We start from the raw sequence: 18132 nt of genomic DNA on the forward strand, positions 1-18132 counted from the left end.
TAAATATATACAACACATTTTTAAATTTGGTTAATTTAAAATCTTTCACTCTAGCAAGGAAAGTTCAGTTTCATTGTAACTTAATCAGTAATATTTCTCTAAACAAAAAAATACATGATTTGAAGGAGGATAGTGGTAAGTTTGAAAGAAAAATGAGAAGTCACATTGAGACTGGCATGAGGAATCTGGCAGATATAGATGATCTGAGGCTTTCAGATGTTGGCTTTAACAAATGTGGGGTAGGAGTGTTTTCTTAGGTCTTTGTATTTGGATGAAATCTCTCTCAAGCTCTTTGTTCTTATCCTGTGGTCACCAAGCTGCTTTGGAGTATTGATCTGACTTTTTAGGCAGTTTGTCATTGGAAAAGGTGAGTGCCCTCCTCAGGATCATGAATCTGGCCCCATCACTTCATGGCAAATAGAAGGGGGAAAAGTGGAAGCAGTGTCAGATTTTATTTTCTTGGGCTCCAAAATCACTGCAGATGGTGACTGCAGCCATGAAATTAAAAGACACTTGCTCCTTGGCAGAAAAGCTATGATAAACCTAGACAGTGTATTAAAAAGCAGAGACATTACTTTGCCAACACAGGTGTGGATAGTCAGAGCTATAGTTTTTCCAGTAGTCATGTGTGGATGTGAGAGTTGGAGCATAAAGAAGGCTAAGCACTGAAGAACTGATGCTTTCCAACTGTGGTGTTGGAGAAGACTCTTGAGAGTCCCTTGGACAGCAAGGAGATCAAGTTAGTCAATTCTAAGGGAAATCAACTCTGAATATTCATTGGAAGGACTGAAGCTGAAGCTCCAATAATTTGACCCCCTAATGCAAAGAGCCGACTCATTGGAAAAGACCCCGATGCTGGGAAAGATTGATGGCAAAAGGAGAATGGGGTGGCATCTCTGACTCAATGGACATGAATCCGAGGAAACTCTGGGTGATAGTGAAGGACAGGGAAGCCCGGCGTGCTGCAGTCCATGGAATTGCAGAGTCAGACGCAACTTAGTGACTAAACAACAACAGGAAGTAATTATTCATTAATTCAGTGACTATTTGTTGATCATTTGCTAGACATTGTTCTAGATATTATGGGCTAGAGCATTGAAGAAAACATGCAGGGTCACTTCCTTTATGGAGCTTCTAGTTCAGTGAATATGAATACTCCTGTTGTTGAATGTAGTATCTTTGATTGTAAGCTTAATAGGTTAGGTTGGTATGAAATCCATTAAGAGTTTTCATAGCAAAAAAATTTATATATTTATTTGTCTTGGTTGTGAAATGTAAAATCTTTAGTTGTGGCTTATGATATCTAGCTCCCTGACCAGGGATTGAACCTGGGCCTCCTGTGTTGGGAGTGCAGAGTCTTAGCCATGGGACCACCAGAGAAGTTCACAGCTATCTCTCTTGAGTTTAGGTAATATTTAGTTTCCCTGAGTCAGCTTTGAGCCATTGACAAGATAAAATGTCTAGACTTGAAAAATCTGAGACCCAGATCCTGGATCTTTGTACATTCATCAAGGAAATGCCATCCTGTGAGATCTCTAGATGGCCAGCCAATGAGACTTTCTTTGAGGAACAACTTTTCTTTGTGCTGTGAGAAGACACAGACACTAATACAAATATAATTATTATATTTCCCTCCTCGTCTCTATTTTTGTAAATTCTTTTGAGGCATAATAACATATGTGCAAAAATGTGCAAAAATCATTGTATGTAGCTTGACAAAATTTCACAAAATGAACACATCCATGTAACCAGCATTTAACTTAAGGAACAGAATATTACCATCACCCCAGGAGCATTGAACCCCCTTTCATTCACGGCTCTTTCCTTCCAAGAATAAACGCTATCCTCATTTCTTATGCCAAAGATTAGTTTTGCCTGTTTGACCCATAAATGGGCATGTATAAAATATATTCTTTTGTATTCAGCTTCTTTCACTTAATGCTGTTTTATCCATGCTGTTGTGTGTGTTCATTCTCATTGCTGTCTAATGTTTTATTTTATGAGTATAGCAAAATATACTCGTTTTACTCAAGGTAATTCTTTGGATTCATTACAGTTTTTGACTATTACAAATGAGTGCTATGAACATTCTTATAATTAATTTAATAAACATAGGTTATTACATAGTTTTTGACATTTTAACTCTTTGAAACTTGAATGACTCTTAAAAGTTGATATATAGAGGTTTCTTTTTTCTCCTGAAAACCTTTTATTCTTCTTGAAAAATCTCCTTTAGATTGATGGCATATCAGAATACAGGAAATGCTAATTGCATCTTGATAATGTAAGGTTTCTTAGGTATGTTTTGCAAATCATAATGGTCTAGATTCTCCTGAGAAATTCTTTAAAGTGCCCTTGAAAGTAGTATCAGTGCTTTTAGATTGTTAAAATAGTTAATTTTGTTATCAGAAGCCATTCCAGGAATATTTCATTTGTTCCTGGGAAAGAGCATATATTTATGTTTTACATTTCTTTAATGTATGTATAGATTGATTATATGTAGACTTTAATATTTGTTTGTCTCTGTTTTCAAAGGTTCGGTCTTTGTGGACTTCAGTGAATGAAACACTTATGTTTTTGGAAAAAGAGAGAGAAGTTGTTAGTTCAGTCCTTAGTCTTGATAACAATTATACTTTAGATGGAACTAACATTGCTATCAATATTCCAAGCCTCTTACTTGATAAAATTGAGAAACAAATGTGTCAGGTAAGCATTTGATAATTAAGGAAGCTTTTGAGAAAACTTTCACTTAATTATTTTATGTATTGTATATTGTTTTTTTTACAATCTTTTTCTACTGTCTTCAGAATTTACTTTTGTGCATGTATCTGGTGAATCTTGCATAACGAGGGGTACTGTTAAGGGTGTGTATATTTATATCTATCAACTTTTATTAATTATCCATACCTTTTATGGTGCTACATCATACAGTGTAGAGAGTAGGAAGTACTTAATAGGAAGATGATATGGTACCTAATTCTTTATAAATTCTCAAAGAGAGCAATAATGATCTCTGATAGCTAAATTTCTTTTTAAAAGCTCAATTTTCTTGTTTTTCTTTGATCTTGATTCTATTATTTTAGTCTTTTCTTTTAGCTTTTGTGACCTCGGTGTCTTTGCCCTCCTGTCATGTTTCAGACTACTGTTTCCATTTTCCCATTGGTTCCTTTTTCTCTGACTTTTAAGTGAATGTGTTCCCTATTATTCCTTTAACGCTCTTGTTTTTTCCTCATGTTATAAATTCATCTGTAAATTCTTACCCAGTTCCATGGTTTCATCAGCCTCCTGTACAATAATATTACCAAATTGTTATTTCCAGTCTCTCCCCTTCAGTGCAAACTGTATCAAATTTTTCCACTTGCTTATAGGACATTTACATCTGAATCACTACCTTTTTTTTTTTTCTTAGTAAATTAAAATTTATTAAGCATTGACTTATTGTCCGGTAGGGGATATAAGAGCTTCCCAGGTGACTCAGTGGTAAAAAACCCTCCTGCCAATGCTGGAGACTTGGGTTCGATCCCTGGTTTGGGAAGATCCCCTGGAAAAGGAAATGGCAACCCACTCCAATATTCTTGCCTGGGAAATCCCCTTGACAGAGGAGCCTGGCAGGCTGCAGTCCATGGGGTTGCAAAGAGTCGGACATAACTTAGCGATTAAACAACAACAAGGGGATATAAAGATAAAATATTGTGACCCTGAAGAACTTTAATGGGTAACATGTCAGGCACTTAAAATTCAGAGTACGTAAAAAATTAGGACCTGTAAACACAGATTCCTATAGGGGCTAGACAGGTAATATCATATAAATTAAGTACACTAATTGTGTGTAACAACAGGGATAAAGTAAAAAATGTTGTTGTATAGTTGCTAAGTCATGTCTGGCTCTTTTGCAACCCCATGGACTGTAGCCCACCAGGCAACTCTGTCCATGGGGTTCTCCAGGCAAGAATACCAGAGTGGGTTACCATTTCCTTCTCCAGGGGATCTTCCCGACCCAGGATCAAACCCGTGTCTCTTGCATTGGCAAGCAGATTCTTAACCACTGAGCCACGAGGGAAGCCACCAGGAAATGATGAAGTCTTTTTTAAAAATATTGGTAACTAATTCAAATGATTTTAAAACTTTAGAACTGTACAGGCCAAATAAAAATGTTTAAGTTTGGAATCAGGCTTTAGGGGCCCTTCAATTTGCAACTTTTGTTAAAACATGAATTCATGATCTTTATCTAAGCCTGATGTTTCTCCTCAGTCTTTATTTTGTTTTCCATTTCTTTGCATTTCTTTTATTCTAGGTTTTTTTTGCATGATATAAAAATGTAGCATGGTGTGTTAATTCTTCCACAGTAGTTTTCTTTGGATCAGAATTATTTACATAAGTTTATTTTTATGTAGCTTTTTTTTTTTCACTCTTATAGCCTTTTTATAATTGGTGAAAGACATAAATATGTTCTTATAGCAGTTTATTATCTTAAGAATCTATAGTTCACCACTTTTTTTCCTTTCTGAATCCTTAGTTGCACATAGGAAATATTTATGAGGCTGGAAAATTGAACATCTTAACAGTTTTTTGGTTATTAAATGAAGTCTTGAAAGTAATGAAATATGAATGTTGTCAGACTGACCAAGCAAGACTGACAATAGACCTTCACTTCCTTGAAAGAGAGACTGGATTTCAGAGAGAAAGACTGTCAGATCTGAAGCATATGAGGTACACTAAAGAGGTCTTCTGTTATTTCATTTGGGGAAGAGTAGGGTGGTTTTTATAATTTCTCAGCACAACTCTAGTTAACGCCTCTATAACTTTGGCAAACAAATGTGAAAATTATATCTCATATGTCATCAACTCCTAGAGAGACACATGAAGTAGAAAGGAAAATTAGTGTAGTTTTCTTTTGTCTGGTGTATACTACTTGCCCTGAGTGATAATTCTTAATGAAATAATTTAAGCTTTTCTCTAGCTTTCTTTTGTGGTGGTGGTGTGGTATTTAGTCACTAAGTTGTGTCCGACTCTTTTGCCATCCCATGGACTGTAGCCCGCCAGGCTCCTTTGTCTTTGGGATTTCCCAGACAGGATTAGTGGAGCAGGTTGCCATTTCTTACTCCCCAGGATCATCCCGACCCAGGGATCGAACCTGCATCTCTTGTGCCTCTTGCATTTTCAGGTGGATTCTTTATCACTGTGTCACCTGGAATGTCCCATTGTATTCTTTTTTATTTTTGCTCATTTTTTTCGATTTTTAAAAGTGGCTCTTAAATTTTTTAAATTGAGGTTTTTAAAGAAGAGTTTAAGGTTCACAGCAAAACTCAGGAGAAGTTACAGAGGTTTCCCAGATACACCACAAATTCTTAACTCAGTACTTTTTCTTAGTCCTTCTTTTTATATATTCATGTTTTGAATGAAGTTATTTTTTATTCCATCATAGGTATAAAATAACAGAAGATCTCAAAACTATAAGACATTCTATTATTGAAAAACAAGAAGAATGGCATAAAAAGTGGAAAGAGTTTCTTGGCCTGTCTCCTTTCAGTATAATTAAGAGTTCTACTCCAGTAAGTAATATTGACTTGCCTTTTGGAGAATAGTTTAATCTCTTGATTTATCATGTAACAAGTGACTTAGAAATGCTGTATGTGTGTAGGGCTTGTCATCTTTGCATCTGAGCCTACATTTCAAATATTTTGGTTTCTGTGATTTTTCTAAATACATATTAGAATGCTCATCAAGGTGTTGTTATGATATGGTTAATATTTTTAGATTCAATGGATTGTGTTAAAAAGAAAATGAGACATTTCTCTTTATGTTAGGTTCTGTTGCATTTGAGGCATACTTGGAGGACAAAGTAGTCTTACTATTCCTGATATTGTTTTCTTTAGTTTAAAACAGTTACAGTATAATTTATATGTTTGGTAATTCTATCTTTATTATGGAAAAAAGAAATCATTCTTTCATAGGTTAATTTAGTATTGTTATTGTGGTACTGAGTAAAGTGTGAATATTTCAAAATAACAAATTCTTTATTTTCAGGCTGTGGATCTTTTACCGCCTATGTCTCCACTTTCGTTTGATCCTGCCTCAGAAGAAGCATATGCGAGGAGCATTCTTTTACAGTATCCTGCTTCACTTCCAGGTTGGTTTTTTACTTTTTTTCTGTTTTAAACTTGCCTCTCATTAATATTTCTCAGTATAATAGTCCTTACATATTCTTTCATGTTTTTTTCCCAGTTATATTTTGTGGTGAAATGTATATAGCATTTCGGTCATTGCAAAGTGTCCAACTCAGTGGCATTTAGTAAATTCTCAAAGGTGTTCAGCCATTCAGTTCAGTTCAGTTCAGTTGCTCAGTTGTGTCCGACTCTTTGCAACCCCATGAATCGCAGCACGCCAAGCCTCCCTGTCCATCACCAACTCCCGGAGTTTACCCAAACCCATGTCCATCGAGTTGGTGATGCCATCCAACCATCTCATCCTCTGTCGTCCTCTTCTCCTCCTGCCCCCAATCCTTCCCAGCATTAGGGTCTTTTCCAATGAGTCAACTCTTTGCATGAGGTGGCCAAAGTATTGGAGTTTCAGCTTTAGCATCAGTCCTTCCAATGAACACCCAGGACTGATCTCCTTTAGGATGGACTGGTTGGATCTTCTTGCAGTCCAAGGGACTCTCAAGAGTCTTCTCCAACACCACAGTTCAAAAGCATCAATTCTTTGGCGCTCAGCTTTCTTCACCGTCCAACTCTCACATCCATACATGACCACTGGAAAAACCATGGCCTTGACTAGACGGACCTTTGTTGGCAGAGTAATGTCTCTGCTTTTAAATATGCTATCTAGGTTGGCCATAACCTTCCTTCCAAGGAGTAAGCATCTTTTAATTTCATGGCTGCAATCACCATCAGCAGTGATTTTGGAGCCCAAAAAAATAAAGTCTGACACTGTTTCCACTGTCTCCCCATCTATTTCCCATGAAGTGATGGGACCGGATGCCATGATCTTAGTTTTCTGAACGTTGAGCTTTAAGCCAACTTTTTCAGAAACTCTCCTCTTTCACCTTCATCAAGAGGCTCTTTAGTTCTTCTTCACTTTCTGCCACAAGGGTGGTGTCATCCGCATATCTGAGGTTATTGATATTTCTCCCGGCAATCTTGATTCCAGCTTGTGTTTCTTCCAGCCCAGTGTTTCTCATGATGTACTGTGCATATAAGTTAAATAAGCAGGGTGACAATATACAGCCTCGACGTACTCCTTTTTCTATTTGGAACCAGTCTGTTGTTCCATGTCCAATTCTAACTGTTGCTTCCTGACCTGCATACAGGTTTCTCAAGAGACAGGTCAGATGGTCTGGTATTCCCATCTCTTTCAGAATTTTCCACAGTTTATTGTGATCCACACAGTCAAAGGCTTTGGCATAGTCAATAAAGCAGAAATAGATGTTTTTCTGGAACTCTCTTGCTTTTTTGATGATCCAGTGGATGTTGGCAATTTGATCTTTGGTTCCTCTGCCTTTTCTAAAACCAGCTTGAACATCTGGAAGTTCACGGTTCACGTATTGCTGAAGCCTGGCTTGGAGAATTTTGAGCATTACTTTACTAGCGTGTGAGATGAGTGCAGTTGTGCGGTTTGGCATTGCCTTTCTTTGAGATTGGAATGAAAACTGACCTTTTCCAGTCCTGTGGCCACTGCTGCGTTTTCCAAATTTGCTGGCATATCGAGTGCAGCACTTTCACAGCATCATCTTTCAGGATTTGAAATAGCTCAACTGGAATTCCATCACCTCCACTAGCTTTGTTCGTAGTAATGCTTTCTAAGGCCCACTTGACTTCACATTCCAGGATATCTGGCTCTAGGTGAGTGATCACACCATCGTGAATATCTGGGTCGTGAAGATCTTTTTTGTACAGGTCTTCTGTGTATTCTTGCCACCTTTTCTTAATATGTTCTGCTTCTGTTAGGTCCATACCATTTCTGTCCTTTATTGAGCCCATCTTTGCATGAAATATTCCGTTGGTATCTCTAATTTTCTTGAAGAGATCTCTAGTCCTTCCCATTCTGTTGTTTTCCTCTATTTCTTTGCATTGATCGCTGAGGAAGGCTTTCTTATCTCTCCTTGCTATTCTTTGGAACTCTGCATTCAGATGGGAATATCTTTCCTTTTCTCCTTTGCTTTTCGCTTCTCTTCTTTTCCCAGCTATTATTACCACTAGCTAATTCTGAAGATTTTTATTACCTCAAAAGAAAACTTGGTACCTATTGCGCAGTCACTCCTCATTTCCCCATCTCCTAGACCCTGACAATGACTAACATACTTCCAGTCTCTGTGAATTTGCCTATTCTAGATATTTCATGTAAAGAACATCATATAATAGGAGGCTTATTATGTCTCCTTTTTTCACTTGCACAGTTTTTTCCTTTGCACAATGTTTTCAAGGTTCATCCAAGTTGTAGCATGTATCCATACTTCATTACTGTGTGTGAATACATTTTGTTGTATGATTTAATTGTATTTTGCTTATCCATTTCTCTTTTGATGGACATTTGTATTGTTTCCACCATTTGGCTACTATGAGTAATGCTGCTATTAATATTCATTTATAAGTTTTTGTGTAGAAGCCTAAAATTTTTTAACATGAAAGAATAGCTCAGTAATTACTTGAATACCTAACCATTGCATGTTTCTACAGTTGAGATTTTTGCTTTAAATGTATATTTTTCTTTGCTAAACCATTTGAAATGTTAACACTTTACTCTTAAGTATTTCAGCATGCACTCCCATGAAAATAAGGACTTTTTCCTGTTTAATTACCATTAATTTTATACTTAAGTTAATAATAGTTCTATAATATCTCATCCAGTTTTCTCAAATATCATACCATTGTCACACCTCAAAGTTAATTTCTCTGCAATATCCAATAGCCATTTCCTACTTAGTTTCACCAGTTGTCTGCTGCTTGTGTACAAGAAATTGTTACTGGGTTCAGTAAATGTAAGGTAGATAGGTAGAGGAATAAGTGAATAAAAAAATGTTGAAATATGTAGCCAGTGAGGAGTAGGTCACAGTGGAGTTCAGGCAGGTGTTCGATCATGGCAGCAGTCAGCACACGACTTAGGAAGAAAAGGATAACCACAACTGGCATAGGTGATTCATTTGAGAGTCAGGTGTATGTGAGGAGGACACTAATTGGGAAATATCATAGACCAGAGAGCATGGGTCAGGGATAGGAGCCAGCAGAAGTGTAGACAGAAAAGACTGCATAGTTTGATGAATGAAGACTTTCAGATTCAGAGCATTACTTATGACAACAGAATTACTTTGATAGTTCTTGACATATTTGGTTGGCATTATGTTCTCACTTCAGCTTGGAAAGGGCCTTTTTACTCTCGGCATACTTAGTTTGAATGAAAGTTGCACAGTCATGTCCAACTTTTTGCGACCCCATGAACTACAGCATGCCAGGCTTCCCTGTCCATCACCAGCTCCCTGAGCTTGCTCAAACTCATGTCCATTGAGTCTGATGCCATCCAACCGTCTTATCCTCTGTCGTCCCCTTCTCCTCCTGCCTTCAATCTTTCCCAGCATCAGGGTCTTTCCCAGTGAGTCAGGTCTTTGCATCAGGTGGCCAAAGTATTGGAGCTTCAGCTTCAGCATCAGTCCTTCCAGTGAATATTCAGGACTGATTTCCTTTAGGATTGATGATTTAATCTCCTTGCAGTCCAAGGGACACTCAAGAGTCTTCTCCAGCACCACAGCTCAAAATAATCAATTCTTCTGCACTCGGCTTTCTTCATGGTCCAGCTCTCACATCCATACTTGACTACTGGAAAAACCATAGCTTTGACTAGACAGACCTTTGTTGGCAAAGTAATGTCTCTGCTTTTTAATATGCTGTCTAGGAGGGTCATAGCTTTTCTTACAAGGAGCAAGCGTCTTTTAATTTCATGGCTGTAGTTACCATCTGCAGAGATTTTAGAACCCAAGAAAATAAAATCTGTCACTGTTTCCATTGTTTCCCTACCTATTTACCATGCAGTGATGGGACTGGATGCCATGATCTTTGTTTTTTGAATGTTGAATTTTAAGCCAGCCTTTTCACTCTCCTCTTTCACTTTCATCAAGAGGCTCTTTAGATCTTCTTCGCTTTCTGCGGTAAGGATGGTGTCATCTGCATATCTGAGGTTATTGACATTTCTCCCAGCAGTCTTGATTCCAGCTTGTGTTTCATCCCCACCAACATTTTGCATGATGTACTCTGCATATAAATTAAATAAGCAGGGTGAAAATATACAGCCTTGATGTACGTCTTTCCCAATTTTGAACCGGTCTGTTGTTTCATGTCCAGTTCTAACTGTTGCTTCTAGACTTGCATACAGATTTCTCAGGAGGCAGGTCAGGTGGTTTGGTTTTCCATCTCTTTAAGAATTTTCCACAGTTTGTTGTGATCCACACAGTCAAAGGCTTTGGCATAGTCAATAAAGCAGAAATAGATGTTTTTCTGCAACTCTCTTGCTTTTTCTGTGATCCAACAGTTGTTGGCAATTTGATCTCTGGTTCCTCTGCCTTTTCTAAGTCCAGCTTGAACATCTGGAAGTTCATGGTTCACATACTGTTGAGGCCTGGGTCGGAGAATTTTGAGCCTTACTTTGCTAGTGTGTGAGATGAGTGCAATTGTGCAGTAGTTTCAGCATTCTTTGGCATTGCCTTTCTTTGGTATTAGAATGAAAACTGACCTTTTCCAGTCCTGTGGCCACTTCTGAGTTTACCAACTTTGCTGGCATATTGAGTGCAGCACTTTCACAGCATCATCTTTCAGGATTTGAAATAGTTCAACTGGAATTCCATCACCTCCATTAGCTTTGTTCGTACTGTTGCTTCCTAAGGCCCACTTGACTTCGCATTCCAGGATGTCTGCCTCTAGGTGAGTGATCACACCATCGTGGCTATCTGGGTCATGAAGATCTGTTTTTCTACAGTTCTGTGTATTCTTGACACCTCTTAATATCTTCTGCTTCTGTTAGGTCCATACCATTTCTGTCCTTTATCGAGTCCATCTTTGCATGAAATGTTCCCTTGGTATCTCTAATTTCTTGAAGAGATCTCTAGTCTTTCCCATTCTATTGTTTTCCTCTATTTCTTTGCATTGATCACTGAGGAAGACTTTCTTATCTCTCTTTGCTGTTCTTTGGAACTCTGCATTCAGATGGGTATATCTTTACTTTTCTCCTTTGCCTTTAGCTTCTCTTCTTTTCTCAGCTATTTGTAAGACCTCCTCAGACAACCATTTTGCCTTTTTGCATTTCTTTTTCTTGGGAATGGTGTTGATCCCTGCCTCCTGTACAGTGTCACGAACCTCCGTCCATAGTTCTTCAGGGACTCTGTCTGTCAGATCTAATCCCTTGAATCTATTTTTCACTTCCACTGTATAATCGTAAGGGATTTGATTTAGGTCATACCTGAATGGTCTAGTGGTTTTCCCTACTTTGTTCAATTTTAGTCTGAATTTGGCAATAAGGAGTTCATGATATGAGCCACAGTCAGCTCCAGTCTTGCTTTTTCTGACTGTATAGAGCTTCTCCATCTTCGCCTGCAAAGAATATAATGAATCTCATTTTGGTATTGACCGTCTGGTGATGTTCGTGTGTAGAATTGTCTCCTGTGTTGTTGGAAGAGGGTGTTTGCTGTGACCAGTGCCTTCTCTTGGCAAAACTCTGTTAGCCTTTGCCCTGCTTCATTTTGTACTCTAAGGCCAAATTTGCCTGTTACTCCAGGTATCTCTTGACTTACTAATTTTGCATTCCAGTCCCTTTAATGAAAAGGACATCTGTTTTGGGTGTTCTAGAAGGTCTTGTAGATCTTCATTGAACTGCTCAATTTCAGCTTTTTCAGCATTACTGGGTGGAGCATATACTTGGATTAATGTGACATTGAATGGTTTGCCTTGGAAACGAACAGAGATCATTCTGTGGTTTTTGAGATTGCACCCAAGGACTGCATTTTGGACTCTTATTGACTATGATGGCTACTCCATTTCTTCTAAGGGATTCTTGTCCACAGTAGTAGATATAATGGTCTTCTAAGTTAAATTCGCCCATTCCAGTCCATTTTAGTTCTCTGATTTCAAAAATGTTGATGTTTACTCTTGCTATCTTGTTTGACCACTTCCAGTTTACCTTGATTCACGGACCTAACATTCCAGGTTCCTATGCAATATTGTTTTTTACAGCATTGGACTTTTCTTCCATCACCAGTCACATCCACAACTGGGCATTGTTTTTGCTTTGGCTCCTTCTCTTCATTCTTTCTGGTGTTATTTTCCCCTCTTCTGTGGGCGCCTACTGACCTGGAGAGTTCATCTTTCAGTGTTGTATCTTTTTGCCTTTTCATACTATTCATGGTGTTCTCAAGACAAGAATACTGAAGTGATTTGCATTCCCTTCTCCAGTGGAGCACGTTTTGTCAGAACTCTGCACCATGAGCCGTCTGTCTTGGGTGGCTCACATGGCATGGCTCATAGTTTCATTGAGTTAGACAAAATTTCCATTACTTTTTAGAAATCACATATAAATGATACCATATAGTATTTGTCTTTTTCTGACTAATTTCACTAAACCTAATATTCTTTAGGTCCATCCAGGTTGTGGAAGTGGCAATATTTTACTGTTTTATGGCTGAGAAATATTCATATAAATATTCATTATGTCTGCTGTGTTGCTTCAGTTGTGTCCGAGTCTTCACGACCCCATGGACTGTAGCCCACCAGGCTCCTCTGTCCATGGGATTCTCCAGGCAAGAATACTGGAGTGGGTTGCCATGCCCTCCTCCAGGGGATCTTCCCCACCCAGAGTATGAACCCAAGTCTCCTACGGCTCTTGCATTGCAGGTGGATTCTTTACTGCTGAGCCACTGGGGAAGCCCAAAATATCCGTTATATATGTGTATATATATATATATATATACACATACACACACACACACATATACGTATATATGCACATTTATACCACTTCTTAAGCCAGTAGTCTGTTGATGGACATTTGGTTTGCTTCCATGTCTTAACTATTATAAATAGTGCTGCTATGAACATTGAGGTGCATGTGTTTTTTCAAATTAGAGTTTTTGTTTTTTTCTGCATATATATCCAGGAATGGAGTTGCTGGATCAAATGGTAGTTTGGCTTTTAGATTTGTAAGGAATCTCCATATGTTTTCTATAGTTGCTGTACCAGTTTGCATCCCCCTGTGTAGGAGGGTTCCCTTGTGTCCACATCCTCTCCAGCGTTTATTATTTGTAGATTTTTTTTATGGTAGCCATTCTAACCAGTGTGAGGTTGATATTGTGGTTTTGATTTGCATTTCTCTAATAATTAGCAATGTTGAGTATCTTTTCGTGTGTCTATTGACTATTTGTATGTCTTCTTTGAAGAAATGTCTTCTTTACTTACTCATGAATGATACATTGGTTATAGGATTCAAGATCAAGACTAATTTTTCCTTTAGACTTTGATAATATGCTGTCGTTACTTTCTGCCTTCTTTTTGAAACATTTCCTGTCAGTCTAATTGTCATTCATTTGTAGGTAATTTTTGATCTCTGGTTGCTTTTAAGACTTTCATTTATTTATTTTTTGGAAGAGTTTTCTGTCTGTCTGTTTATTTATCTATGGCTGCGCTTGGTCTTTGTTGCTGTGTTGGCTCTCTCCAGTTGCCACGAACAGGGGCTACTCTCTGTTGCGGAGCACGGGCCGTAGAGCACGTGGGTTTCAGTGGTTGCAGCACATTGTCTCAGCAGTTGTGGCTCATGGGCTCTAGAGGGTGGGCTTAGTTACCTCACGACATGTGGAATCTTCCTGGACCAGGGATCTTCCTAGACCAGGGATCAAACCAATGTCCCCTGCATTGGAAGGCAGATTCATAACCGCTGAACCACCAGGGAAGCCCTGGAATGTTTTATAAATAACAGAAACTACATCATCATTAGTAGGTTCAAAAGCTTAGGGTATTGAAAATGTTAAAAGGCGGCATTATGATGAATTAAAAGAAAAACTTTACAATACACATTGGTTTTTTATATAGTAACACTTTGGACATGTATAAATAATCTTTCAGAATCAAACATGTTGAAAGAAGAGGAGCTCCTGGAATATCTAATCCTCTGAAATATAGCCATGACTTCCTTCAATTTTATTTCCTGTCATGCTTCTTCACTAGATATATGCTGTGCTCTGGCACACCAAACGTGCACCTTATTCTCCTAGTACTTTCATGGCTTCTTCATGTTCCCTACTCTGGGCCAGGTGCCTTTCTTCCTTCTTGCATTCTGTGCATACTTGTATTATAATACTGTAACAGTATGTCATAATGCTTTTCTTATCAATAGTCTCTCCTATACTGATTTCTTGAAGACAGGTCTCCATTTTTAATTTTTTTTCCCATTGTTAGTACTGCATTGACATAGTTATTAAATGGTATGTTGAAGAATAAATACATAGCAGTTGATGTTGTAGATGCTGGGCTAAAATATGCTAAGTACTATAACTTTTTGGCTGGTTTATTTGGTAAGTACATTGTCTGTGTACTTAAACACGAAACATGGCTATATATAATACTAGAGAATTATGGATTGTCCTTTTGGGCAAACTTTGTGTGAGCTGTCTTTTTAAAAGAGCCTATTGTACATATTCTCCATCACTGTCATGTGTATTACTTTATAGTTAATATTTGAATAATTATCTTTTCCTATTAGCATTTATATTATTTTTTTATTTCCTTCTGTTTAGAACTTCAAGAGAGCTCTAAATATTAGAATATACAAGCATAATTAAAGAGTAATTAATTTTTCTATTCCTTTAGTTACACCTAAGCAACATATCCAGGAAAATAATTGCAGAAGAGCAAGTGATACAGTGGAAACTAAATCTGATCCAGCCAACAGGTAAAACAGATTTGATTTTCGTATTGATTTTTTTTCCTCTTCATTAATTTTAGTTCCATCTTCAGCCAGTTTTCAAGCTTCTCTAGTATCTGATCTCTTAATCAGATGTTTTTTTTCCCACTGTGGATCCCCCTTTTCTGGAAAGATTCAGCATTTCTGATGCATGGGCATTTTTTCCTCTTCTATTCTTATCTAAATGTCAAGACTCATGGGGATTACCTAATTTTTGAAGAGAAAGATATATATGAAAATTATCTGATACAAGTTTGGGAATTTTTGCATTTTTGTGTCTGTGAACTTTGAAATCACTTGTGACTGTTGACTAAATCCAAGTGTTTAGGGACTTTTGAAATTACCTAGTTGGTGGTTTTCAGTCTGTGTTCTGCAGTGCCCTCTGATGCTGTGGATGAGTCAGACTTAGTCTGTGGCTGTTCCATCCTTTGCCACTTCAACCTGAGCAGCTCACTGTTATCTGTATTGTATATTGGGGTTTTATATACCATTTGATAAAAAGAGTTCTATGCTTAAAAATTTTTTTCAGGGGGGAAGACTTCTGATTCAATCTAATCCCCAAGTTTAGCATGATTAAGTTGAACCTAGTTAGTTTATTCGGAGAAGGCAATGGCACCCCACTCCAGTACTCTTGCCTGGAATATCCCATGGATGGAGGAGCCTGGTAGGCTACAGTCCATGGGGTCTCTAAGAGTAGGACACAACTGAGCGACTTCACTTTCACTTTTCCCTTTCATGCACTGGAGAAGGAAATGGCAACCCACTCCAGTATTCTTGCCTGGAGAATCCCAGGGACGGCGGAGCCTGGTGGGCTGCCGTCTATGGGGTCGCCCAGAGTCGGACACAACTGAAGCGACTTAGCAGCAGCAGCAACAGCAGCAGCAGCAGTTAGTTTATTGTAACTAGCTAGTAGTAGTCTTATTTTATTTATTGCCTTTTTTTCTGTATTATTCTATTTTGGCCCTTAAATAAACTGACGTCAGATTATAAAAGCAAAAATCTCTAAATGTGTATATGTTTCTCCTTTAATAAACATTATTAACTAGCAGTCAAACACAGACATGCTAGACAAATTTCTTTTTTATTGTTTTTCTGATTACCATTTGATTTAAATAGGTGTCTTTTAGTTCACTTTCCCCATGTTAATGAGGCACAGGTACGGAAACAAAATACTTAGAATAATTCTAAAAATAAATAAGATTCTAAATTTTAAGTGACTTCAGGCCTCCTGCATTTTGTATGCTCTTACTAAGTTATAATAAATTAAAACACCATCAGTTCAGTTCCATTGTGCAGTTGTGTCTGAGTCTTTGCGACCCCGTGGACTGCAGCACGCTAGATTTCCCTGTCCATCACCAACTCCCGGAACTTTCTCAAACTCGTGTCCATCAAGTCGGTGATGCTATCCAGCCATCTCATCCTCTGTCGTCCCCTTCTCCTCCTGCCTTCAATCTTTCCCAGCATCAGAGTCTTTTCAGTTCTTCGCATCGGGTGGCCAAAGTACTGGAGTTTCAGCTTCAGCATCCGTCCTTCCAATGAATATTTAGGACTGATTTCCTTTAGGAATTGACTGGTTTGATCTCCTTGCCACCGAAGGGACTCTCAAGAGTCTTCTCCAACACCACAGTTCAAAAAACACCATAACCAGAGTCAAAACTTAAATGTGAAATGATGCTATTGGCAGATTCTTCTGCAGTAATTTTCTGTTCATAGGAGGGCAGAACTACTTGTGAAAGAATTTTATTTTTGTTTTTAGATATGGATGTGATGTTGATTTTCTAAGTACCTAAAGAAATATAATGAAATATTGAGTGATGACCTGGTATTGAAGAAACTGAAGTTATTGGGCTTGCTAATTTTACCCTCTTATCACAGTTGTTCTTAAAGCATGCCTCTTAGAGGGAAATAGTTGGTGCTCCCTGTCTCAGTTATTTTTTTGTGTCTTTTCTTGAGAGAACAAAGTAATTTTGATTAACGTCTCTTGCTGGACTGAAGATTAATGGAGTTAGTAGATTAATTCACAAATCTGATTTTATTTTTGAACAACATGAACCTTAAGACTCTTTCTTGAGGTAGAATTTTGTAGTAAGATGTACTATCAGAATTCTACAGGAGCTAGACACTTAGCCCTTAAAAATTTAACTCAAATGGAATTCTCTTAAAATAGGAAAAAGTTGTTTTAAATAATTTTCAGTTCCTCATTTATCCTCTTTCAAGCTCCTGGAGCTTTTAACTGTCTTGTGATACTTAATTTTACATATAGGTTGGGATATTAAAAGAAGGTAGAGGAAGGCTTTTGGTGATGAAGGATAAATGCTTAATGGGAAATGAAAGTTTATTACTGCTTAATAGAAGAATAGAAGAGAGGTGAAGAATTGAATTACTGAGATGTAGAAGTAAAATTTCTTCTCAGAATTGTTTATTAAAAAAGTATTTTGTAATAAAATGTTTCATGTGTAATGTGTAATGCGGGTAGATTGCACTTAAAGAAATACCCCTTTTTGGCATATAGTACAGCTGTTACACTAAATATTTATAGAGGCATCATCTTACATCAATGTCAATGTAGTTAATTGGGAAATTTGTATGTGAAAATGGTTAAGCTATTCAGTTAAAAAACATGAAATGAATGTAGTTTTTAGAGTAAGTGTGTTGTTTGACTTTTCACAAGTACTAAAATATAAGGAGTCTTCTCCATAAATCTCCTGGCTTGATTTTGATCAGAGTGATGGAGGCTTCACTATACCTACAATCAGAATTCAATAGTTGGTGATGCCTTTGCTGCACACTGTGGGTAGTACCTTTCTTAGCAATGGTTTCTGGAAAGGAGGGTTCCATGATATTTCTAGTGGTGGTGATGCAGTTCTTCTAGATCTTTAACCTCTAGAGTTTCTCCTTTATTGCATTTCAAAGATAGGGCAGTGTGTTATTGCATGCAATCCTAATAAACATCCTTAAACTTAGAAATTGAGTTCTCATCTCATTTTATTATTTCCTTCTTCTTTAATTATTTCTCTGTTAATTGTAGACATATTGTAATAACAACAACAACAAATGAAAATTTAAAAAAACTAGCTAAAATTTCTAACAAATCACTTTTCAGATTCTTTCCCAAGTTCTTTTTAGACTTATAATTTTAGTTCTAATCAAAGCATGAATATAGTCTTGTATTCTAAAATACAAAATTTTCTCAACATTATC

At 37.5% G+C, this 18132-nt stretch overlaps 1 protein-coding gene across 6 annotated transcripts in view; it reads left to right on the plus strand.

Moving 5' to 3' along the window:
• HAUS6 (HAUS augmin like complex subunit 6) overlaps positions 1–18132 on the plus strand; it is a 39618-nt gene that overhangs the window by 12591 nt on the left and 8895 nt on the right. For 5 of the 6 annotated variants that reach the window (XM_081499091.1, XM_081499115.1, XM_081499107.1 and 2 more), the window contains 5 exons: positions 2536–2706; positions 4517–4710; positions 5426–5552; positions 6028–6130; positions 14838–14919. In XM_081499091.1, the coding sequence (XP_081355217.1) occupies positions 2536–2706; positions 4517–4710; positions 5426–5552; positions 6028–6130; positions 14838–14919 (677 nt within the window). The remainder of the gene's footprint in view (positions 1–2535; positions 2707–4516; positions 4711–5425; positions 5553–6027; positions 6131–14837; positions 14920–18132) is intronic. The other variant, XM_081499099.1, reaches the window with a different exon arrangement.

This window comes from Giraffa tippelskirchi, chromosome 1 (genome assembly GCF_054371585.1).
Source record: "Giraffa tippelskirchi isolate mGirTip1 chromosome 1, T2T-mGirTip1v1.2.pri, whole genome shotgun sequence".
In the NCBI taxonomy this organism is placed as follows: domain Eukaryota; kingdom Metazoa; phylum Chordata; class Mammalia; order Artiodactyla; family Giraffidae; genus Giraffa; species Giraffa tippelskirchi.